Source organism: Lipophrys pholis, assembly GCF_963383615.2.
Source record: "Lipophrys pholis genome assembly, chromosome: 10".
Taxonomy (NCBI): Eukaryota; Metazoa; Chordata; class Actinopteri; order Blenniiformes; family Blenniidae; genus Lipophrys; species Lipophrys pholis.
In genome coordinates this window covers 27,975,113-28,001,481 of record NC_137640.1, presented here as the reverse complement: position 1 = coordinate 28,001,481, position 26,369 = coordinate 27,975,113, and the positions used below count along the sequence as shown (strand labels likewise).

Sequence of the window (26,369 nt, the reverse complement as noted above, 5' to 3'; positions counted from 1 at the left end):
AAGGCTGTGTTAGTGTTTTTCAAGGGTTTAACATTTGTTAGACGACAATGCTCATCATGCCACTGACATCATTAGCTGTTGTGGGAGTGTTTTTACCTCTGTGACCCAGCAGACCTTCCTTGAGTGTCTCCTGAGACACCCAGGCACCACACGGATCAGAAGAGAAAACCCCGGTAGCCTGAGTTTCAGCAGCTCAGACTAGTTGGCAGTGAAAAAGAGACAAATTCATTAATCCAGAGAACAACACGGGAGTCCTAGCTTTTCTCATTCTGCTGTTACACAAACTGTTCAGATAATCTGGCATACTGTAGTTTTTATAAATAAATCTATGTTATGTTATCCTGCAGTAGAAAAGACAGGTGTTTGATATAGGGGAATGATGACATCCCTCGTCTCAGAGTTTGTGCTGTGCTACTGTAAATGTTCCTACAACTGGGGGCTCAGATAATGAGAGCAACTAATAAAACGGGGGATGTCTGGAAATGCAGTCATATCCTGTTGGTGGTCAGCTGAAATAAAACAGTGTCCCCCCTCCGAGACTACAGCCAGCAGGGGATCATTAGGATGAAAACCATCCAGCTTCACTGGGCGCCACACTGCTGCCATTGAGAAGTGGGGAAGGTTTGGAGCTAAACCGTCACACAGAGCCGCAGGCGCAGTGAGGGAAGCCAGTGTTGATCAGTGTGGTGACCGATCAATGCAGGTCTGATAGCGTAGCTGTAAATCCCACCCTGTGGAGCTGCACCCGCCAGCTTGAACTGTCATGTAAAGTATGCGACTGAATCAGCTCTATACGCCCATCATGGCTGCCAGTTGTGCCGATTTGCTTCCAGGAGTGCAGTTTTTTTTTGTTGTTTTTTTAACTCCCACTGCTAGTTAGATCCTATTAAGGTGACCAAGCAACCTTCCTGAAGAAAGATGGCACCTACTGATATCGACACAAGAGTCCAGCTCCCTCAGGCTGTAGTTCTGTATAACTTAGCAGTTGATCTGTCCATCATATGGCTGCAATTGTCCTTCTATAGGAGCTCACACAGCATTTAAACCCCTAACATCAGCTGCTACCAATGGAGATACCCCCAAGCAAGTCCATGCCAATATACTGACCTTCATCACTGTGGTTTGTGTGAGTAATCTACAGCCAAATTAGATGGTGGCGATGTTCATTTTGTTTGCCCCTTCTTCCAGAACTGAAGCACGAGATCCTGGTCTGGAGGCAAACAGCGCAGCGCATTAACCCAGCAAGTCGAGAAGAGACGGCCGTCAAATGCCTTCTGATGCAAAAAGTCCTGAACCTTGAAAGTCTGCTTCGCAAGATGATGAAAACTTTCCAAAGGTTGATAGAAACACACTGAAAACAAGGCTTCCTAAATGACTATGTCACACTGAGAGGAATTGACTTGACATCGGATAAATCTGATGTAGCATGAGCTATAGTTATATTTCAAAACTGCTAATTGTGGCCATTTTATTGTTTTTAAATAAGGAAGATGTGTGAACCATATATGGCCAGAACTGTTGTACGCCCTTCTTTGCCACGAGTCAAAATGACAAACACTAATGAGCTGAAAGGACCCGCTGCTTGTTGTCTATTGACCCACAAAGAAATGACACTAATGTGAGATTTCTCTGATGCTGTGTGCCACAGACAAATATCCCAGGAAGACAAGAACTGGGAGCAAAACATTCAAGAATTGCAAAAGAAGGTAAGCTTTCATACTTCACACGTTACTCCACTGTGCATCTCAGCAATGAGGTTTTTAAAGTTCACTTAAGACAAACGCTGCAAGTCGAGTTATGAAATCTCTTCGCCCTCCATTCACAAGAATATTTCTTTCTAATTTTCCCCCCATAGCACAGAATAACTGACAAGGTGCTGCTGGTGAAGTGTGTCTCCGTACTGACCATTGTGATCTTCATATTCTTCCTCAACTCCTTTGTCCCCAGCATTCATCTTGAACTGGGTAAGTGAGGCGTCTCCTTCCTTCATCACTTCCACAGGCTCCATGGGGCGGTGTTGGCTTTTGTCCTGTAATTATAAAACATTGCTTCCCCTGTCGTTACAATTTCAATGAGAGCAAATAGAAAAACCGACCAGCAGATGCGGCTAATAAATTACATACATGGGAAGCCGATGAGCTGCATTTAGACCCAACTTCATGACATCTATTTCTGTGCCACAGCTTCACAGAAATGTGAAAACGGGTCTCACGCAGCATTGCGATATGGATTTCCTGCTTTTAACCCAGTGAAGGTTTATTTTGTCCCGTGAAAAATATATTGCAGATTTAGTTTACATGTTAGGACCCTCAGATTGTATATCTTTGACCTACATGAGAGTATATTTAAAGAAACATCACATTTGACCCTTTTAACAGAAATAGTGAGCGTGTGTTTGTCATCACAACCTTTTTTTTTTCTTCTTTTTTTTTAAAAGCCACGCAAATCAATTAAATACACTTCCCTTCTGGTTTTGGACACCAACAGTTATAAAATGTACAGGCCGATCCGAGGCTGACGTTCTGTCATTTTTACAGATTTTTCTTTGTTTGTTTGTTTTCTGCATTGAACACAATTAATGTTTTTTTTGCTGAATTGACTGACACCATGAGACGACTCAGATTCCTGCCCTCTCTTTGGAAATATACGCATTTCACTTTAAAACTCCTTGAATTCATTTCAGCCTGGAAAAAGGAAATAACAGTCTGAACCTGCACCTGGTTTATTACCAGAGGATAAATTTTTCACCTCATGATGGTTTCTAGTCAGTCATAGGATCTAATCTCTGATTGTAAGGTTTTGATTTTCAAGGTGTGATATTTGCACACTGTGACTCCCTGTCAGCAGGAAAGTTGTCAAGATTGCAGTAAAAATCAGTGCAAAGTTATTCTTCTTTCTGAGTTTGTATTTTAAAATTTGAATGTGCATTGCCGTTCATTGTTTCCTGTCAGCTGAGGTTTATTGATCAGATTCACAGCGACGTCTCCCCATCTGGCTTGATTCTCAGGAGGGAGCCAGTGAACTCTGTGTTCCAATGTTTTAATATATTCTGAGAGTACATTTTGTCCGGCCTCCGTTTCTCTGCCTGTTTGGGGGACTTTTTAATTTCCCTTTCTAATCCTGGTAATCTGTCGATCTGGAAATATTACGTTCAAATTAAGTGATAGAACGAGGCACAGAAACGTTTTCCCAAGATTTATTTTTCATGACCATGAATCATTGGAAGCTGACATTAATAAGTCTCGGTGGGTCTTTCGGTCGAGGTTTTTGAGGTGGAGCTCAGTTCGCCTGCTGTGCCTGCAGATCTCAGCTCTGCCTGTCTGTACGGAGTCTCCAAATGAACCCTGGATTAGATTTATCTATTCTACCTCTGCCACTCCAGGGATGTGTATTCCAGCCCTCCCAGATTAGGAAGCTCAGTCCAGCATGTTGTTGCTCAAAGCTTCTGTTGCTTCCATTGTGCACTTCTTCGTTTGACTTGAAACCTCCCTCACTTTTAACCTCCTATCCAGCTTAACAGATTTATGTTAACATTTCACTCAAACTCTATTTGTTTTATGGTACAAAATGGCTACCGGAGATGCCAAACTGATCGGCCAAATGGATTTTGAAATGATACTAAGAACTATTGTAGCGTCTATCTAGGCACTGCGCTACGCCTGCAGACTGAGCGACCAAACTCACTGCCAATGAGTGTATCAGTCACACCTTAGTCATGTTTAGTCTTTAGCATCGCTGGGATGTACGTAAGTCCCAAAACTCTTTAGCATGTAGCATATGTCATGTAGCATGACTCAGAGTTACTGAATCCATTACTAATGAGCGACATTGGGCGAGCTCTGATGGTCCAAACGTCTGTACCCAACAGAGGAAACAAATCCCCAACAAACTAATCTAAGAATTAACCAAAACACCAGAACAAACCAAGGGTTAACAGGGAGCATGACCTTCACAAAAGGTCTTAAAAGTCAAAAACCACTCATTTGTACTGTATTTATAAAAGCCACAGTATGTTTGATATGACATTAGTACTATTTCCAAAACACATATGAATACAGGCGGATGTCAAGTGTCATTTACTAATAAACAGTGTTGTTCCCGGGTCAGCATGTGGTTTGGGTTGAGGGTTGAACCTTTAATGCCTCACACTTCTGTCTGAGATGTTTCTGGTGAGTGACCTTCCCCGCATCTCATTAAGGCCAACACGATCCCTACGTGAAGATGGTTGCTCGCTGCCAAGGCGCTCAGTCACCAAACATGCTCAGTTAATTACAGAAGCTGCTCAGGTTACCTCTCAGTGACATTTACTAAATGGGAATGACCCCACTGTGGAGTGTTTTCTGTCCCTGTGGAGAGACAGACGCCCGTCCAAACATGAGTCTCATTAAAGCATCCAGGTCGTCTGTAGCAACCAGCTCGTTCACTCGTGTGTAAAACACTGAGTCTCATTAAAATTCAATCAATTTCACACGGTGCGATTTAACTTCAACCTGTTCGTTTGATCTGCCAGTTCGTCCATGGTATTGTTAGTTACCGCTGTGATGAAGCTTGAGAAACAACAGTTAGATTATAGGCGGACATACGTCATTATCTGAGTGGGGACCTTGACTTTAGGTAAATTCCAACATTTAAATTGTTTTTAACAGAACAAAATATAGAAGTGCCTTTTTTAGCATCATACTTGATCAGTGTACAAATACATTTATTTATTTATTATGTTTTTTTTTTTTTCAGTTTTACTTTATTCTGTTCTTTCGTGAACATTAAATACATCAGTCCTGTCACGACTTCTCTTAAATACTGTTTTTTTATGCATTTCTTTCCTCCTTTCTTTGTTTATTTGTGGATATGATGGGAGATTTTGTCATAAACAAGCAGTAATACTGTGACTTTTATTTGAGATGCCTGTGAGGTGGCAGCCCTGCTTTACTGGATTTTATAAATCTCCCCTTTCCAACCTGGAGAAACACCCTACATCAGGCCCATCCACTGCTATTTGCTGTGAAAAGTAAATAGAAAGCAGAATGAATCAGAAAAAAAGACCAAGAGGCTATGATAAAGGTGTATTTTCGATTTATTTATACAGGTCGATTGATCCCAAATTGTTTTCTACTAATCTTCAGTAACACGTGTTAGTTTGAGGTGTTTATTGAAGTGAAACAAAACCAAGTGGAGAACAGAAACATGCTATCCTCCATGTTCGCTGTAACTTTTTTTAAACACCCACAAGAAACCGGAATCACAAAGCTTTGATATAATCGTAAATCTTATTTCCTCTTTCAATCCAATATCATATCAGTGGACGTATAGTAGAACCTGCAAATGCCACTTTTTATTGAGTTCATTTGAAACGGCTCCTTCCAGTACTGCTTACAACACAAAGGTTTGAGGATATACAGTAATACTGTGGGCAATCCCTCTGTGGCATTCTCTCACAGTTCAGAATAGCTGATTTGCAATATTGCACATCAGCCGTATTGCTTCCAGACGTCACACATACAGGCAATATTCTATTTGCTGCATTTCTCGCAGAATTTGTTGTAAATATCAAAAACAAACTGATGAATTTCAATGTCAGATTTGACTTGGCTGATATTTCTTCTCATTCATTTGGGTTGGAACACGGAGATTCCAGTAGAATTTATAGAGACAACGAGAACATCCATCCATCCATCCATCCATCCATCCATCCATCCATCCATCCATCCATCCATCCATCCATCCATCCATCCAGCCATCCATCCATCCATCCATCCATCCAGCCATCCATCCATCCATCCATCCATCCAGCCATCCATCCATCCAGCCATCTTCTCCCGCTTATCCGTTTCCGGGTGGCGGGGGCAGGCAGTCTGAGCACCGTCACCCAGATCACATTGTACCCATTAAGAACCTGTCCTGCGGGTAGTGAGCCCACGGGAAACAACGAGGACATTTCAGATATAATCTCCCGCCTCTTGCTGCGGATCACTGTCCCCTCCATTTGGTATTTTTCACCAAAATCCCATCTGCTATGACTGGACAATCTTTGGCTGTTTTTTTGCAGAACTAGTCATAGCACACTATTTCCACATTTCTCCACACATATTGATGTGCTTTTTGTCTGTGTGCTCCCCTTTTCACTAAAATCGCTTTGACTGGTACATTTTTTTGCAGTTTTTCGGGGAAATCCAAAAGCCGAATCGTCAACAGAAGTTATGGCACACTATTCCCCAATTTTCCGCACATTATTATGTTGTTGTTGTGTACGTGCTCCCAGCGGTGTGGGACTAGTTACACACCAAAAATGTGGCGGAAGAAAAAGATGAGGAAGGAGAAAAACCCCAGAAATCGGGCACGAGGGCGAGTAATCTTTGCACTTCGTCTCTTAAAGAGGCAGACACACAAAATAAAACATACCAGGGAGCCGAAATGTTTTTGATAATAATGATTCAATCAAGGGTTACAGGTGTGTTTTTGTTCTCGGTCAGGTCATAACACACAAACCAAAACTTTCTCAATTCTGTTCAATTTTGTCAGCTCTTTTCCTAAATGGAGGAAATCCATGGAAATAAAAAATATTGAAACCATTACTGGTTTGGACCTGACAGTATAGGAATGAATAAAAATCGTAAGCTTTAGTGCAACCGTCTGCATATACAGTAGATTACCCAATATTTCATATTAAATGAATCAAGCTTGAACAAAAAGTGTTTTTATTGCTTTTGGATCACAACATTTATTAAGAATAATGTGTTAGGATGTGAGAAACATTCGGAAGTTTGACATTGAACTAAGATTGACTAACTACAGAGAGATCAAGCTTGAAGACTGCAGAGCAGGTAAAACTCTCCATCTAACAAGTTTGCCTTAAATGTGTATTTTCTCATTTTCTGTACGAACAGTTCTTTTCATTTTCAGCATTATTTAGTTTAAGAATTAAGTTGCTTTTAAATGTTCACCACCCTGAATAGATAAAGTGGTGTAAAAGACGGAGGGATTATCATTTGCCTGTTTCAATGAAATTTGCGGGACGATTGCCTCAAATCAACAGTTCAACAATATTTCAGCTTGTAAACACTTTAAAATCCAACCGAAGCTGTTCTTCAGTTTTGATGCTTTTATCAGTGTCTGTTGTGAATCTTTTCCCTGTCACTCTCTTTTTGCCCTTATTGTGTTCTTCCTCCTTCACTAATTGCCTGCAGTTGTGAAATGATTTCCCCCAAGGCAATTACTGCTGCTCACCTGTTTAATCAAATTTTCTCCAAGTGGATGCACACTCTCCCGTCTTTCAAAAACACTCGCTAATCTCAAATATCAGCCGGCCAGTGCCAGCTCTTGTCCTCCAGAGGGGAATGTGTTGAAATGGGTATTTTGTTGGCGATAATGAATGCTTCATCAGACCCACCAAGACAGACCAAAACCAGCTGGATTTATTGTTTCCAGCAAGTTCTGCTTCATACTGTGAACAGTTTATCAGATTACAGTCAGAGCGAGTATTAGAGATTCATAAGAATGGATTTTCCAGCCTCTGATGTCGATCACCTGCATCCTAACCACAGTTTTCTTCATCTAACAACTTCAATGTCTCCATTTATGGATATTTTTTTTAATTCACAAAAAATAAATCAAGCAGGATTTTTCACAATCAAGAGTTCTAATCTGTGAGTCTTTATGCACAGAAGATTAAAGTTTGATTCTAAGTAGAGTTTGCATGTTCTCCCAGTCTGGTTTTTCACAATGCAAAGACGTTTCCTGTTGGTTGATGATTGTAGTTTGTCTGCAGGCTCTCAGGAGATGAATGAACTGCTTGAACTTCTGATGTTTTTGGCTTGTGTGAGAAATGTCTTCTCTTTCTGAAACCTACAACTCGGAGCATTGTGCCTGATAGAATCGATTATGAAATGATGTTTAAATGTTTATGCTTGCGCTTTTCGGAGCAACAAAGTGAGATGTCACACGGTGTGTCTTCCTCTCTCTTCCAGGCTGGATTGCCATCCTGGGGGCTCTGTGGCTTCTGGTTTTGGCTGACATCCAAGATTTCGAGATCATCTTGCACAGAGTGGAATGGGCCACGCTGCTATTCTTCGCCGCCCTGTTTGTTTTGATGGAGGTATTTTAGCATTTTCTAGAATTTCTCAAAGGGTGGATGTCGAGTAGAGCATCTGTTTAAGGCACAATCTTAACCGGGCTCTCCAGTTACAAGCTTCTTGAGCTACTTGAGGAAAATCGAGAGCCACCGGTGCTTGGATCTACTGAAAAATCAGTGTGCGTGTGAGCTCACCATGTGGGAAGTAATATCGTGATGTCAGCACAATGAAGGCTTTGTTGTTTCCCTCCTGAGAGTCAGAGAGCCGCCGAACACTTTTGTTTTTAACGTACATGATAAGAAGAATAGATTTGTCTTTGAGTTTTTAATGGCCCTTGAATATAAAAACAAATGTGAATGTATTTTCTGTATTTTCATAGTTTTATCCTACCAAGGAGTAATTCTCCTCAGATCTTTTTCATCATTCATTCATCATTTTTCAGGCTTTAGCCCAGCTGCAGCTCATCGACTATATTGGAGAACAGACGGCAGAGCTCATAAAAGTAAGTTTTCACGGTGATTCTCCACCTCTGCACTCGTCTGGCTGGTCTTCCTGGGACCAAATGACAATTGATAATTGGGAACAGGTGACATGATACTGTGTTTCATGCATATTGATCCCTCTGCTGAGTGCAGGCTGGAATTCAATTATGTTGTTTACATCTGATTCCTGCCAGCGGCTGGAGGGGTCTGAGGTAATCCTCACCCATATTCTTGCCGCTGTGCATCATGCGAGCGAAGTATCTCTGAGCAGAGAATTGCACCAGTAATGGGTACGTCAGCTCGCGTTTCGACTGTGGCCCCGTAAGTCCAATAATCACACATGACAGCTGTGTGCTATTCATAGTTTGTGACCTGGCCTGCATTCCCCACCAACCGCCCCCCTGCTGGGCAGTCCTGCACAGCCTCTTGATACGCGGCTGGAGCACAGGTGACAGAAAGAGATATTGTTTCCTTTACCGTGCCCACGCTCTCCCGAGACAATGAGAAGTGGGTTCAAGTGAGCGTGTTCTTGTTGTCACATGTGGAGAACTGACCTCGCCATGTGTGCAGGACAGACCTCTAGAGATAAAACTCAGACACCACATGCGGACGGCTCAGTCCTCTCAGTCCCCAGTCTCACAGGACAGGTTGAGTGTCAAACACTGAGCATAATTGGAACGTTTGATTTAAACCAGTGACAGGCCGAGGGAGGCCGAGCGCACGTGAGTGCCAATGAAAGTAACGTTTAACTGTCTCTCCCTATTATCTCCCCTCTCAGGCAGTGCCAGAAGATCAGCGCCTGGCCATAGCCATTATCTTGGTGATGTGGGTCTCCGCTCTGGCTTCGTCACTCATTGACAACATCCCCTTCACTGCCACCATGGTAAGAGGTGTCCGCACGCTTTCACATAAAACCACATGTGGCACATCAACCATAGAGACATTATGAGATATAAAGCAGGCTGATTTATGCCTGAAAACACAAGTTGTATGTCACTGATTTTAATTAACGGGCATGTATTTGACTTTTTTGTAGATGTAAATAGGGTAAAAATAGAACACAGATTTGGATTAATTTCAAGTGATGCCTTGTTTAAATGTGAGTATGGGGCCAGAGGCTCAAAGCCAAAGACAAGAAGCTGCTCAGGAAGCGAGGGAGAAGTGGATTATATATATATAATTTTATTATTATTGCTTTTTATGTTTGTTATTTTTTTGGAACAAAAATACAGGTAAACTCACATCATGTCACATGATCAGATTTCTGAGTCCTGGATGAGCTCATATTAATCACCAGAGGCACCAGACTGGTGACATAGCAGGGTGTGACCCATATTTTAGTTGACAACATATTAAAACAATTACTTATTTTTAATTTGTCACAAATATGTTACCTTTACTCACTTTATTTTAAAGTAAAATAAAGACAATTTTATTTATTTGCTTTTTTTTTTTTTTTTTTTTTTTTTTTAATGCTCCAGGCATCCAGTATATATGGAAGAGTAAACAAATAAAAAATAAAAAAATTCTCTGAAAAAAGTCTAAAATCCAAGTTGAGATTTTTTTTTCCGTTTGTAGCAACCAGTATCTACGAATTCAGACGTATTTGTTAGTTGATGTACAAATATTTGACCAGCTGCTTCCTCGTCACCTCTGCTGTCAGCTGTCTATAATAATAATAGTAGATAATAATAATATATAATAGATAATAATCAGCAGACTGTTTGAAGGTTCAGGTTTTACAGTTGTGCTCCACTGACGTGAGAATCTAACCCTTTGCCTGACTCATCTGGCCCTGCCCTCAATGCCGTCACCACATTGTCCACAGAAATCCTGAAAATCTTCTTTTCGTTGATGGTTTTTGCGTTTTGTCAGGACCGTGCAAACGTCTCCGCAGCTGGAAAGAAGGTGAATTCAAAGCGTGCCAGTTTTCAATTGGCTGCACACCTGATAAGCGGCCATGCGCTGATTCTCACAACTGACAGATGCTGGGAGGAGATTTGTTTTTTCCCTCGACCGCAGTGTTTGTGTACTGACATTTTCTGAATGAATCAATCCATTTGGAAGGGTTTCATTGTCACGAAATGGTTTAACATTTATGTTGCGGTCATTGCAGGTCACAGTTATGTGACGATATTAAAGTTGTGAGGTACCAATTATGCTGTTTGTATTACAGTGTACATAGTGTTACAGTGATGGAAACATAGTGAACGAGCTCAAGATGTAAAATAATACAAAAGTAGTTCTCAATGCTTTTGTTGAATGGTCATCATTTACTTTGGACACAGCAGCAACCTACGGCGTGCAACAGGTGTGACAAGATCCTTTTTTTTTTTTTTACATTGTTTTTATTGAACATTTTCAAAATTATAACAGTTCAGCACAGAACAAATATAGATTATCTAAAAATTCTAATTAAATCCACAGCAATGATCTCAAAAGTCAATATAAGGTTTCGCCTTTCAGGTAGTTACCGAACTTTGCTTTTGATCGTTAATAACAACTCTTAGTCTTCCCAAAGAGATATAGTCCGCCATCAAAGACCTCCAAAGACGTATTGAAGGAGGTTCATCTCCTTCACGTTTGGTCATCACAGCCTTTTGGCCCATCATCAGCAATGTACTGTGTTTTACATGATCTTAATGTTTCAGGGATACATGCCAATAGACCTAGTTGGCTGTGATTGCTGCTTATTTATCACACTAACCTCACTAACCGCACATACAGTTTGCCAAAATCGTTTAATTTTTTTCACACTCCCAGAGGCAGTGAAATCTTGTTCCTAAGATATTCTTACATTTTGGGCAGTTTGGAGAGACCCCTGCTGTATATTTACTGTGCATATATGGAGATATATCGACGTTTTGTAAGATATTATATTGCATTTCTCTGAATTAGTTACATATGGATATTTTTGAAGGTAAAAGTACATTTTCCTCCCATTCTTCTGTGTCTATTGTTGTTTTGTGTGACAAGATTTTAATGCCAAAGTGGAAGTTAGCATTAATGTCCGACAACCACACGATTTCAAGTTGACCTCTGCTGATTCTGCTTCCTCGGAATGAAGTCGTTTATTCACCTCAATCCCAAATGTCTTTCCGTTTAGTGTTTCTTTAAAAGGAATAATACATTATCCAAAGCCGCAGTTGTTTTCTGCAGTCGTCTCCCAAATCTTCTTATTTTGCATTATGAAATAAAAGGAAATAACCCATCCCTTATCATCTTACAAAATATCGAAATCGTTCACAGTGAAATGAGAAAAGATGGAAAATTCTCCTTTATTCTTGTGTTTTAGAACACATCCCAGTGGCGCTCTGTAATGTCTACATTTGTAAACATAGACAGATTCACAGTCGAAACGAGCCGCCTGATCCAGAACCATTAAACACGGGACGTGACGTTAAACTGTCCTTCGTGCCAAAAGATGGTGGTCACATGAGGTTTACCGTTTGAGAGTGGCGTCGGAGCTGCGACTCAGATATGGAAAGAATGTAAATTCTGGGACACGTCATCAGAAGTGTACCTTTGAATCCGGGTGTTTTTTAACCTTAGACACAATCATCAGTGGTTTCCAGCTACAGACTGATCAAGCCAAAGTGACCAAGCTCATCATTATTCAGTTTTTTAAAAATATATTTTATTCCAAAAAAAAGGTAAAGTCAAGGGTCAAAGTGCATAAAGGACCAGTTTGAGGCAAGCTCTGATCATGAAAACTTTATTTTGAAGTAACAGGATAGTTCAGATGTGTCATGTCAATTTTTGTCTTTACTAACCAGTGATTTTGTAATATGACATGGATGTCCATGTCATATTAGTCAATAAAAGCTATTCAGGATCATTTATTCAGATTTTCTTTAGTCTTGTACAGAATATGAAAACAATGAAATGTTGCTGTGTTTAACAGAGACATTTTATCATAGCTGGATGAATGTATCTGCTTAATGAAACCGTGAAATAACAAGCCCAGCAACTATGCAAAAGTTCTGTAATTTCGCGTTTACTAATAATATGTAAACTTTAGTTACTTTTGCATAAAACATTGCATTTCCACTGACTCATTAATCCAATTTTACCAGCAACTGACAGTTATAGAAAAGACAAAGGCAATTGTATGTATTTGGCATTATAGTGAAAGATGTTTTGACTGGGTTCCAAACTGAATGTGCAAGGTCCTGTGTCCTATGTGCTGTTCACAAATCAGTCATAAAAGCTTTAGTCTTTGGCATCTCGAGAACATTCATGAGAAAAATGTTGAGGATCTTCTGTAAATGTAGGGATGCAGCACAACACGCGATCTGCAGACCGAGTGAGACAAATACCATGGTACCCGTCCTTTTAATTAAAATGGTTTATAACTTTGTGAACCTCCTCTCTGGTCCTCGCAGATTCCAGTTCTCATCAACCTGAGTCAGGATGCTGATGTGAACCTGCCAGTGAAACCTCTCATCTTTGCTCTGGCCATGGGAGCCTGTCTCGGTGGTAAGTCTCTCCTCGATCACGGTCCATCATAAATATAATAAATAAGACTGTTTGGTTCAAGGGGACGACTCGCCACACCAAGGACTTCATAGCATATCCCCATTTGAAAGGTGTGGATCTTTATTGATGGCTTCAGCCAGACAGAGACAACATATGCTTCAAGTGACAGCCACACTTTGTGCAGCTGCGTCGCTCCGTGGGGAGGTATGGGTGTGCTATTTGTCGAACGCAGCCTTGAGGTCCTCAAAGCGTACCCGATTTAGGCTCTGCTGCACTCCGGCAGCCGGCCTTTCAGCGGAATACCACTCTGTTTGGGTGGGAAGGACACAAATGGAAAGAGAGTGAGAGAGCTGTCATAGTGTTTCAGTTTAATCAATTGCACTGTGACAGGCCTCCATTGATCTGCAGTATGATGTTGCTGCCGCCCGGCTCCATCCCCACGCTGACACCTTTCGAGATGTGAGCAGTATTGAATGGCAGCAGGGATACACGCACTGACTGTCAAACTGCTGCCCACAGTAGATTAAAAACAGTGAAACTTTATATTGAATGAAGACAGAGGACACTAAGAGAATACCAAAATGATGCTACATGCGTTTGCCACTGAAGCGGTGTAGTAATGTTCCGTAACTGTAATTCACATGTGACTGTGCTCATGTGACAGATCTCAGTTACATTTCATTGCCAAGTGTGTGAAAAAAAAATCACGCAAGTTCAATAATGGTGTTGGGATTTCACCAGACACAGACAATCTTCATTTGTCCGGATATAAAAATCATGCATGTGGAGTCTGACTGACAGAAATCAGCGCCTCACCGCAGGGGGCCACGCAGCCCTGCAGGCCTTATGCAATTCCTCCCCCCCGCCCATCCTCAGGACTCAGAGATGATCTGTGAGGTCGCCAACATGATCAGAGGTGATTGGTAAGTCCCCACAGGGACAGCATCTTCCTCTGAAGAACTGCAGCAAAGTAACCTTGATTAGGCAATATTTCTGTTTAAAAAAAAATAAAGAAATTTGCAGCGAGATTCACGCCAGCATTTTTGCCCCGCGACAGAAATGTGGACATATGTTGACATATTTTATTGGAATCAACCTGAGGCCAGTCGAGCACTGAAGACCATAGTTCTGTTTTGTCTGGGAGCTGATCGCACGATGAAAACTTCCTTGAAACGACTGATTCCAGTCAGTTTTTTCTGATCGCTCTGACCTACATGTAGAAGCCCAGTGTGGGTGAGCTGAGGTTACACTTGTTTGGCTTCATCCTCTTTGAAACACAAAATATCATGAAAGATACACCATAAAGATGTGATCTAGGTGTATTTGTGAAACCTTTAAAGTTTACAACTGAGCTAACATTAGTAGAATTTGAAGTTGTCACACTTAAATGCTTGTATCTTGTAAGTGATTTGAGATTTTGCATTATTGACTTCAGATTCAGAGTCCCGATGATTTTTTGTGGTATGTATGTATGTATGTATGTATGTATGTATGTATGTATGTATGTATGTCTTCAGATTCATTAAGCGAAGCAGATTCTTCTAAAAATTGGCAGTGAAATGGAACTCAGATATTGAAGTATGTCATATGAGCTTAGCCATGAAGATTTAACTGAAATTAGAAAAACAAAAATGCATTTCAAATATCACTAATATACTAATATAATACAAAAAACTAATAACTTCCTTACTCCTCTGTCTGTTCAGGAAATGGCACACTAATAGGAGCGTCAGCCAATGTTGTTTGTGCTGGAATCGCAGAGCAACACGGATACGGATTTTCCTTCATGGAGTTTTTCAAGTAAGTTTTCTGTTAGTTAACATGGGCAGTCATCCCCCCCCCCCCCCCCCCCCCCACCAAACACCACCACCACCACCCACACACACACACACACACACACACACACACACACACACTAGAACACAATGTTTTGAAAAGTATTTCTAGTCTTTGTTTTTCTGGGTTAATATCAGAAGTTTTCAATATTTGAAATGCTGTTTCTTCGGCTTTTGCCTGAAGAGGTACTTACACATTAATGTTCGTCATATGTTAACATAGAGAATGCCAACGGTGTCGACATTAAAAACTAGAGCAGAGATTCTTTCCAAGTGAAACCAGCAGAGCCCTCTTCAGTAGCCATGTTGAACCTTAGTGCATCTATCGTTTGTGCCGGCTCTGTCCATGTTAAGGTCTGGAGGAGCTGGGAATATCCCAGCTGACTCACAGTTTGGCATCACAGTTCTAACTCAGTGTCTCACACACACACACACACACACACACACACACACACACACACACACACACACACACACACACACACACACACACACACACACACACACACACACACACACACACACACACACACACACACACACACACACACACACACACACACGTGTCGGAGGTAAATACAGTCAGAAACTAATATAACAACAATGTCTCTTTAAATTGTGTGACCATACCACGCACTCCACGTACCCAGAGAAAACCCAAGTCCACAAAGGGAGAACCTGTCAACCCTGCACGGACTTTGGTTTTTATTCTGTAAGGCAAGAAAGCAAACCACTAAACCTCCAAGCTGCCCACATTTCCCACAATTTTACGTAAATAACACTGACGACCCCCACGGGCAGTGGGAACATTTCAAGCTGTTATTTCCTCGTGTGAGATTAAGGCTTTAGAAACTGGTTGAGTTTTGCAAAAAAGAAATGCTGAGAGGTTGATATTGAATGAATGAATTGTGCCTCATTATGACTCACTGTGACTATATGACTTTTTTCTGGATCAATCATGTAATTTGATGTATTTGCTGTGGTTTAGTATGATGCTATGGAGCACAATTGTTTTATTTTCATCCCCCCCCCCCCTTTTCTTTAAGCAAAATGACAATAACTCTAAAAAAATTCCTGAAAAAAAAGTATCATACAGAACTTTGGACCTTTTTTTAAAAAATTTTTTAGCAGCAATTGTTCTTAACAAACCTTCCTTTGCAGTCATGCCCAAATATCAGAGTTTTATTTTTTTCACATAATTTTCTTGGGTTACACCCAAAACACTATTCCATTATTCACATAAATTATAAAGAAAATCCCAAATGATCCAGGGAAAAATTTCTCAAATCTGATTTGACCTAACATGGATAGATGGAAAAACCACATCGCATCGCATCGCATCGCACTGATGGAGCTGTAACCAACAGAACTTTCAGAACTCCTTGGTAATCTGATCACAAAAAAACTAAACAAACCAAAACAAGTGACTAGAGAAAAATGAATCACATCCTGTTGAGAGTAGGTTGGTTCCTCCCAGGTCACCTCCTGCTCCCAGGTCATTTTCACCCTGATGTGATAGTCATGCTGTTTGACCAAACTGGTCAGTGATGTTCAACCAAGTCCGATTAGGCTCAATATGCAATCACTTGAAATTAATGTACCACTTGATTGATGCAGCTACCAACTGTAACTCATGTGATGTGAAGAGATTTGATCCAGGGACTGGAATATGAGGAGGAGGGTTTACCTGAAATCACAGACTCTGCGGCTTGAATGCTGCAGCTGCGTCTGTTTTCTCTAAATGTACATCAAAAATCAGAAATCACTTTCACTGGATGGAGTGAAAAGCCTCTCTCATAGCTGCCAATCTAAAGGCGAATCCTTTACACTTGGATGGCTCATCATTGGCCTGCAATTATGATTTTGTGTGAGCCGAACAGCCTTATTCGCCAGACCACAGACGAGATATTACATCGATATCAAGATGTGAGTCTTGATATCATTTTCTTTTCTGGGAGGGATGATTATTGTAACGTTTGTAATGTTTTATTATGGATTTAAAAGCGGCTTTCTATTATGCTGCCATCAGGCTTGTGCTGCTGGTGATCAACTAAAAGTTAAATATTCAAAGTATTCAAAGAGTTTCACATGTAACAGGCCCTGCTTACATGAGACCAATCTGCTGGAAACCGTAGCATTTCCATGTTTGATTGTTTGACTTCACCATGAACAGATTGAATTTACTACTGAGCCTTCAAAAGCATGAAATCAAATGTAATACTATGGAGTTGGACATGTTGTAGGAAGTTATCACGCTTATTGAATCCTTAAAGAAAATGGTAGAAAAAAAGATAAGGAAGGGAAATGCAATATGGGAGATGATTCGTCACAAAGCCAGAACTCTATGAAGACCTTTGATAGAAGAACAATGGCAGAGACTCAGAAAAAAGATTGATAGAATTATAAAAAGTCACGTGGGAGCCAGCTTTGGAAAAGTCAATTTGCACTTCCTTTTCTATCACGTTGAAAACAAAGGCAATCATGGATAATACAAATATTTTCACATATATGCACATCACATGAGCAAAAACACCTCTGAGTAGTTGATATAATGTGCTTAATTTGCACAATATTACATATTCACGAAGGGAAAACTTACTTCATGGACAGTATCTGTAATTTTGCAATATAAACTTTGTTACCTCTTTTCCACATGCAAATGCTTACCTTTACATTACAAGACAGGACTTAACTTTTACAGGATACCTTCAAGGGAAAATGAATCATAACAACACATTGAGACGTTGTCCTAATACCTTCCCTGTGCCTGTAAAACCAACAAAACAGTTGGAGGAAACTAGGAAAGTTCACAAATGTGTTGCTGTGGTATAAAATGGCTCGGGGATGTCTGTCTGCATGAGATCTCATTGAATTGGAGGGAAACAGTCGGTGCCTGTCACCTTCTCTTCGCTCCCACTGTATCTGTGTTTACAGTTTGTGGACAGAGGCTTTGCTCTGGGCTGAAGCTCTGCCTGTAATTGGCTGACTGTGGCAGGGGTCACAGCTGCTCAGACAGACAGGTATGGTGGAGAGGAGTCTAACTGCCACTCCGGGCAGCTGGGACTGCAGAGCGCTGTATCAGGTGGTTGAATTCGGGGCCCACATACGCCCACAGGGACATCAATGCCTTTTGATTTGCCATCACAAAGGAAAATGAGTGGCCCTGAATAGCTCAGCAGTTAGTCGGTTTGGTCCCTGTCGCTTTCCTTCATGGCTCCAGCCCCTCATCATCCCCCTCTCCTCAAACCATTAACCCAGAGAGCATGGCAAAAAGCACTCACTCTAGATGTACAATATATATTCCACCTTGGCGGTGTATGTACCATCACGAGTGCTTTCATTGGATTGCAATGTGGAAAATAGAAGCTGCTGCAGGTTTCTACATCGGCGGGCATTTTCCCCGTAATGTCTGACCAGATGTGGGAGAAATTGTGTGAGAACAATGATATATTTTCATCACATGAGGACAGCTTTGTTTGGCAGGACAGAATATTTTGCACACACAGACCCAACGCTGCATTCAAGGTTAGGACTTAACCTGATGCCTGACGAGGGGAAATGTAACATAAGAAGTGACAACCATATTAAAAACAACATGCACATGTGGCAGCATAGATCCAGTCTCTTCTGAGAGGAATCAACAAAAGGACATTTTTTGATAAGCACAAGAGAACACAGGAGTTTTTCCAAGAAAAAAAGTCGTCGGTGATGAAGCTGTACGTGTGTGTGTGTGTGTGTGTGTGTGTGTGTGTGTGTGTGTGTGTGTGTGTGTGTGTGTGTGTGTGTGTGTGTGTGTGTGTGTGTGTGTGTGTGTGTGTGTGTGTGTGTGTGTGTGTGTGTGTGTGTGTGTGTGTGTGTGTCTGTCTGTGTGACAGCAGTGTCAAATTTCAAACTCAGCTCGTCTTTTTCTTAACCGGCGTCTTTCCTCTTAGCCCACACTTAACACTCCAGTATGCTGACAAATTAGGAAGTTTGAAAGAATAAGTCAGACTGTTTTGTAAAGGTGCATGCAGTGGTGGATTTTGCTCTGGGCGAAGTGGGCAGCCCAAACTCAACAGGGGCGCAGCGTGCACCGGCTCAGGGTGGGAAGCCAGCCAGGTCGGCCACCATGAGAATAGTGGTCTGTAGTAAAGCCAGACTTGAGCGTGTTTGTGTCTCGAACAGCAGCTGTGGCTTAGGAAACCTGAAGACATTGGCAATCTGATGTAGGAGCTTTCATAGTTATATGTTTTGGTGCAATATTACCAATGTTGTATTAAACTCAGATTTTATTTCAGCCCCGAAATGTAAAGATTTCAAGATATAGAAACATGTGACACTAAAAACATGAATTTATTTCTATGTTTTCTAACTAAATCTTGCGTAACACATTTCCCCCACATTTTAAAATTGTAATTACACTATATACTACATAAATCAGCTTGCTGACAGGTAGTAAGAGTGAAATGTCTGGCAGGGTGGGACTTAGTGTCTAAATGCAGCGTCCCTGCAACTCAGACTGGACGAATCCAAGCCGGCTCCAAAACAAACTTCAAATAGAAAGGACCGTTGTTCCATTTTTTTCTTTACGCTTTGTGATCCCTTGCTTTGTCGCACGAATTAACTGAATTAATATTTCTATTCATAATCTGCATTTGTAAAGGAGACCTGTGGTGAACAATGGCGCGCAGGTGTGCTGCCTTCATTAGCATGAAATACAACGTGGGCCATAATCAGTCACCAAATCCTGAGTATTTTTGGAGGCGTTGTTGAATCTTCTAGGTCACAGTTGTTGTTGAACGCAACAGGTCAGCGACTGTCATACAGAGCAGTTTTGTTCTCATCTGAGCTCCACGATCCGCACAGTGAGTCGGGTTTGAATGAATAAATGGTGAATGGATAAATGAATGAATGATCCTCTATTCATCTCGCAAACGGAGAAATTTACAAGGAACAAGAGGGTAAAACAGGAGGTAAGGAGAGCAGAAATAAACAAGGCAGGTCCCAAACTAAGGGGCACAGTGTGGGATTAGGCAAAAAGCTCTTCTCTGAAGAGTCTTTGAGATTTCATCAGGACTTTGAAAAAGCGCCCATCACATACAATTAAGTCAGTGTGTGAGCTCACAAGGTATGATGGGGAATTTTTAGACAAGGTGAACCTTGATTCTTCTCTCCTCTATTGTGGCCACTTTTTTTCCGACTGCCCTCCGTCCTTTCATGCCGCGCATCTGATGGGGAAATGGATATTGCTCAGCAGACTCGTGTAGAGGTGACCCCAGCTTGTCCGACTATAATATCATTTCAGATTCCTGTCTCCATTCATCTTTAGTGGACGTCCATTACTCAATGACACAGCCGCAGTAGAAGCTACTGAGCCATGTAACGGCGTTGTGAGGCTATATTGAAAAAAACTAAACGCTCAAATGACAGAACAGATTGATGGATGTCTAAATGTCTTCTGCAGGACCAACAGGTCATTACACTTAAATAACACAGGATCATTGCACCAGTGGGAAAAGAGTTTAGAAAAGATCCTGCGTTGATTCAAAACAATTATACATGTGATGCTGCATGTTATTTAAATACATGTTCTAGAGTAAGTCATATATCTAATATGTCTAATCAATCCACTGAAACATTACCTGGTGAAACATGAAGATTTCCATTATAATACTATTTAATCCTTGTAACTCACTTTCATCCCGACAGGCAGTCCCAGCTTTATTATTTGGGTAAAGATGTGCTTCATCTGCAAAGAAATGAAGAAAACACTCAGATTTGATTTGAGTAGATGGACAGAAAAGAAATGAGGAATTCAGATCAGTTATAATCAAGCCCCACAAACTGTAGGTTCCATCCTAATGCTGTGTTTTTCCTATAAAATGATATATTTTTGTTCACAGACGTTGTTTTCACACTAAACTGATATTGTGGAATAATTCCTGGACAAAGTTTAGATTAAAACTTTGAGGGAATTTCCACAGATTTGATTAGATTTCATATCAACTCAACTGACTCCTGTCAATCACAATTTACACGTCAAGATCAGCAGTACCTCTTGTACCTACAAAGATGTATACTGTATATTGTATACACTCTCATTTGTGTCTGTTTTATGTTTCTTTCCCAATGGTTGCTCCCATATTCAGCCTCACAACTCAAATGTAATAGTGACCAGTTTTTAATCTTTCCTGACTCGGTACTGCCACTATCACAGCTGCTTGGGTTTTAGTACTAATGTGAATGTGGAGACTTGAAAACATTTTCCTCCATCTAACCTACAGCAGAATGAGAAACAACTCCTGGTGGAAGCAGTCCCAGCTCCATTAGTGGTACTTTAAACGACCGATTAAGCCTTTGACATGGATGAAGAAGGTTGAAGTAACTTCCTGAACCTGAGGCACAGCCGGCTCCCCGAGTTTATTCATCTATACTGCAGACCTTTAGCAATTATATCACTTATTGTTTGATATTAAACGTATGTTGTGGGAAGTCTTTGTTCTTCTTGAAAACACAATCGTACCTGTTACTTTTGGGGACATTAGAGGTTTTCCTCACGATTCAGCCCTGGTTAAACCTTTGACGTCTAAATAAAACTTGATAATCACTTTGACCTATGTAACTGGGCGAAGCTGAACACTCAGAAAGTTTGACTGTTTCAATTGAAATTCAGCGCTGGAGTCCTTATTAATGAGCTTAAGTGCTTCCACGACCTCATTCAACTTCATTTCAAGTCACAATTTGACATTTCTACATGCATATGAAGTAAAAATGGCATAAATTTGTCAGTCTGCACAAAGAAAAAGTGGCGTACTTCCGTGACACGGTTATCTCATGTGCACCATTGCACACCTTATACTGCTGACTCGTCAGTGGACCCTGTGTGTGAAAGCTCATCTTAGAAATGCAATTTGACTCTGAGAACACAAAAAAACAACAATATGTAGAGCGAAACCCTTTCTAGTTTTGACAGAAAGCCACCGCAGAGCTTCTGAAGCCTGTTGTCCACATCGTGTGATGTTCTTGGAGATTATATCAGCTGCTTTATGTCTTAGTCTTTTGCTTTTTAATAACACTAAACCAAATATATTAAAAAAGTGATGTTTATTGCTAGTGATTGACTATCCACATCATTGCCGTCATTCGATTTTACTCACTGGCAATAGTTTGTCATAAATCTCAATAAAAAAATAAGCTATGAGTATTTTGCTGGTCTGTTTTTATCTGACTTGTTTTGTCAATCCTATCATTGACTTAACATGAGATTTCCCTGCAACAGCAGCTGCCGCTGCTCTAAATGATCATTTGATGGCAATGCTCTTTCAATATTTTAGCAGGACTGCTTTACTTTGAATCATTTCTGTTGCTGCATTGACACAGATCGATTGCTGGCATGCCATGTCCCACACTCCCCTTCCTCTTTTTGTCCTCTATAACTGATCCGTGTCACAGACTGGAGGCAAACAGATCTTTGGCCCTTGGTGCAGCCATGTGTCCATATAGGACATGGTAGACATCCAAACGACAAGCCATCTGCAGCTTTGGAGTCAGCTGAGGACACTTTTTTTTTTTTTTTTTTTTAAAGTCATTGGCACTAATCCAAGCATGAGAACCTGCTACTTATATTGAAGCGACCCACTGCTGTTGCATAACAAAGATAAACTAAATGCTAGTCATTACACTTAGGGGAGAGATGGCCTTTAAAAATGCAATTAAAAAAATGCTATATCACCATTTCTAAGCCCCTCAGAGGACTGGACTTTTTTTTTTTTTTGCAATGCAGTTGCAGACTTTTCCCTTCACGTACAAGTGGGATGTACATTCATTTTGCTAACGATCTGTAGATTCTCACTGAAGCTAGAAGGAAAGAAGGCGACCCTTCACCTGCAGACCAACGTGTGCTTGAACCAGGAGCTGAACTGCAGACCTGAGCTCCCCGTGCTGAGGGACACCAGCCTGTAGGAGATGGAAAAACTAAAGCTGTCCCATACCGGAGCAGTAATTCAGTTTTCCACACATGAAGAATTTGACTGTCTGTCTCTGCCAAAGGTCAAAAGACAAAGAAATTGGTTCAATAAAGAGAAGCAATTTGGAAGTAAACCAAGATAGATGCAGGAGGGAGTTGATGTCATGTGACCTTGTGAAAGGCTCTTTATCTTCATCAAACATTTAATCACAAACATGTTGTGCTCAGGACTTTGCGTCATTTGTCTCATGCAGAGAAATGCGTCTGTAATTACTTTTTTATACACTGTCGAGCAATTTCTTTTTGGAGACCTAAAAATGCTTGAGGTTCGGCAGTTAAAGTGGGATATAAAAACTCTTTATGTGCTTTTCATTGGTTTTGCTGAAGACGCCATATGTTGTGTTGTGTGTATCGTCCTCCAAGACTGGGTACAACTTTTGTGTCCATTTTCAGGAGAAGTGTCCCTGCGGCAATTATCAAACAATTTATCTTAATCGGAAGCAAATCTGACTCCTATGGCTCTAAAGGTGTACGATATATTTAGGACAATTGACTAAAGAGGTCAGTCGTGTCGTCGGCTATGAAGAGAAAACTTAGAAAGAAGATGTTGTAGATTAAAGTACCAAACAAGTTTTTTCTCCAGAGCTCTACTTCTTTTGTTTGTTTTTTTCAAGAAACTCGTGTTGATTCTTGTTCATTTTTGTTAAAAGTCAAAGTGCAATTTGTATTAAGCCAAACCAAGTAGTTTTGGTTTCTTAACGAAACCAATTTAAAACACGCGAACACCACATGTGTTTTTTTTCCTTTCAATTGAACGATGTCTGATATTTTGTACCAAAACTCTTTAAGTAAAGACTAAAGATTAAAGATTTGCTACGAATAATTCACGAACAATCTGGTGAACTTTAAACTGGTCACATTTTGTGGTCGTATAATTTTGCACACATGTGGAGAAGGTCTTGGTCTGTTCAACTCTCCTGTAACAATACATGTGAAAAATACAAATAAAGCAACTGAAATGTAACTTAAGATGTAGAACATTTTAATAAATACTCAAAAGCCACGTTGCAGCCCAACATTCAATCTTTTAAAAACCACAAATCAGTTTGTTTTTCTTAAAGTTTTAAATGTCCCATATTCAGAGCTCATCTACCAAAGTGAGGGTCAAATTCAATTCAATTCAATTCAATTCAATTCAACTTTATTTATATAGCACCAAATACAACACAGTCATTTCTAGGTGCTTTTAACAGAGATAAACCCAACAATCAAATCCACATGTCAAAGTGAATATCCACTACCAGAGGCAGTGGTTATTTCCCCTCATGACATCAGAAAGAGAAGATCTCAGATTCTCCTGTATGAGCACACGTTCACTAAAATATGGAGCAGGTGAGGGAGGGAGAAGACCGACTTTCTCCACTTCTGGGGCCTCAAACACAGGCTCTATTATTGATAAAAAAAAAAAAAAACACCCTTATGAAGTGAATTTTGCATAATATGGGACCTTTAAAATCCGACACCAGAGATCAAAATACCCTTTACTCGGTAATAGCAATAAACTGCATATTTTCAGTATTGGGTAAAAAAAGCGTTCAGGTTTGCGATATGTTGTGGAATTTTCCTTTTTAATACCTAAGGGAATGTAATATTTTTTATTTTGGTTGTGTTGGCATTTTTAGTGGCCAAATTCTGATTTAGGGTTTTTTTCTGTAAAACTCTAATTCAATCACATTTCTTTGCAAATAACCAGAAGTTCCAGTCCATGAAAATCCAAATGTTAGACTATCATACTATATACTAAAAATAGAAACCAGCACACCAGATGATCTGTTGCTGCGACTCCCTGAAGGTTTCCGTCTGCCCCCAGATGGTTCACAACCCGTACTTTAAAAATCAAAGATCATGTTGTAATCGCCACCATTATGTTGCTTGTTCTCAATTTCAACATTATTTCAGTATTTAATTTTTTTTTCTTTGTAATTTTCTTGTCTGTCACAGGTTGGGATTCCCTATGATGATAATGACATGTATGATCGGGATGTGCTACCTGCTGGCCACACACATTGGACTCGGATGGAACATGTAACCCACACCTGCTGTACAGAACCAAAGACACTGTGTGTGTGTGTGTGTGTGTGTGTGTGTGTGTGTGTGTGTGTGTGTGTGTGTGTGTGTGTGTGTGTGTGTGTGTGTGTGTGTGTGTGTGTGTGTGTGTGTGTGTGTGTGTGTGTGTGTGTGTGTGTGTGTGTGTGTGTGTGTGTGTGTGTGTTGAACTGAACCAGGAGTTAAAGCTCAGTGTGACCTCAGACTACAGACACTACATGAAGCGCTGTGGCCATAATTTTGCAAGACATGGAAAAGTGTGTTTTTGAGGAAAACGCAGACCATCAGGGACCACATTCATTGGCGCTTTGACCAAAACTGTTAATCCAGCAAATATTTCTTTACATATAAAAAGGTTCCTCTCCATAATGTACATGGTGCTACTGGCTGAGTGAACATACTAACTGGTGGGATTTCAGCTACTGTTCATTCTTTTGAGTTTCCATGGACTCTGTTTACAGAAAATTGTTTCCCTGAGCATGTTTATTACACTCTTAGATTCACTTAGAGGATCAATCAAGACTTATTTAAGATTAACGTTTCACCCACAGTTGACCAAACTTGTGTTATACAGTATATAGGAACCATGAGACCCAGTGAAAGGGATTTTATAACAATTTATTTCTAATATTCTTTATTTTATTCCCAAACCAGTGAGCAGTTAAATCTGTTGTCACTAAAGAACACAGAAAAAATAAAATAAAACTGCCGTCAAAGTACTACATACTATCTATTGTATAATGTACTTGGCAAACTCATGTAAAGTCACAGATTTAGTTCAGTTAATCATGTTTGACGTAGCGACAGCAGTGATGGAAATGCTCTTACATGTTCCCTGTATTTATTGTTCAGCCCAAAAACCTGGACATCATCGTGTCCAAAATCGAACTTTTCAGTGCCTCCAGATCAAGATCAACATGAACAATAAAACTCGTCATGTCTCTGGATTGTGTTTGTGTCACTTTCATTTTTGATGAATGCATGGTGTCGACATTGCCACTGTTGGAGAAGTTGCTGTAAAATATTGCTTGATCACAGTCAGGGGGAGACACTAACTCGATACTGAAAGTGGAAGGTATGTACTTTCTAATACTTTTGATTGTCGCGTTGATACTGTTTATTGCTTTTAATTCACTTGGTTTTGGTTGTCATGCAAAACTCTGCCTGACAATTCGTTCTCATAAGATACAGATTTACAAAATAATGGCGAAGAGAAGCAGCAACAAAACAGTTTAGATAAACTGCCAACATAAATCCAGTACATCTACCGTGGAAACGGGCTCATTTTAATGTTACATGGAGTTCGACATCGATCACGTTGCTGTCAGGGGAATGCAGTTCATTCAGCATTAATGATGTCTGTCTCACAAGAGTTTAGTGAAACGGTTATAATTTTGGCCAAAACCTCAGTCACTGCTAAAGGTAATAACCAGCAAACAAGCAAATGAAAATA

General features: G+C 40.4%; 1 protein-coding gene across 1 annotated transcript in view; it reads left to right on the top strand.

The window, feature by feature from the left end:
* oca2 (oculocutaneous albinism II) overlaps positions 1–25,862 on the top strand; it is a 61,438-nt gene extending 35,576 nt beyond the window's left edge. Inside the window, exons 16-24 of the mRNA XM_080472638.1 lie at positions 1,189–1,336; positions 1,649–1,706; positions 1,856–1,964; positions 7,965–8,092; positions 8,512–8,571; positions 9,330–9,434; positions 12,937–13,030; positions 14,737–14,830; positions 24,812–25,862. Of these exons, the coding sequence (XP_080328764.1) occupies positions 1,189–1,336; positions 1,649–1,706; positions 1,856–1,964; positions 7,965–8,092; positions 8,512–8,571; positions 9,330–9,434; positions 12,937–13,030; positions 14,737–14,830; positions 24,812–24,899 (884 nt within the window). The 3' untranslated portion in view covers positions 24,900–25,862. The remainder of the gene's footprint in view (positions 1–1,188; positions 1,337–1,648; positions 1,707–1,855; positions 1,965–7,964; positions 8,093–8,511; positions 8,572–9,329; positions 9,435–12,936; positions 13,031–14,736; positions 14,831–24,811) is intronic.
* The last annotated feature ends 507 nt before the right edge of the window (positions 25,863–26,369 follow it).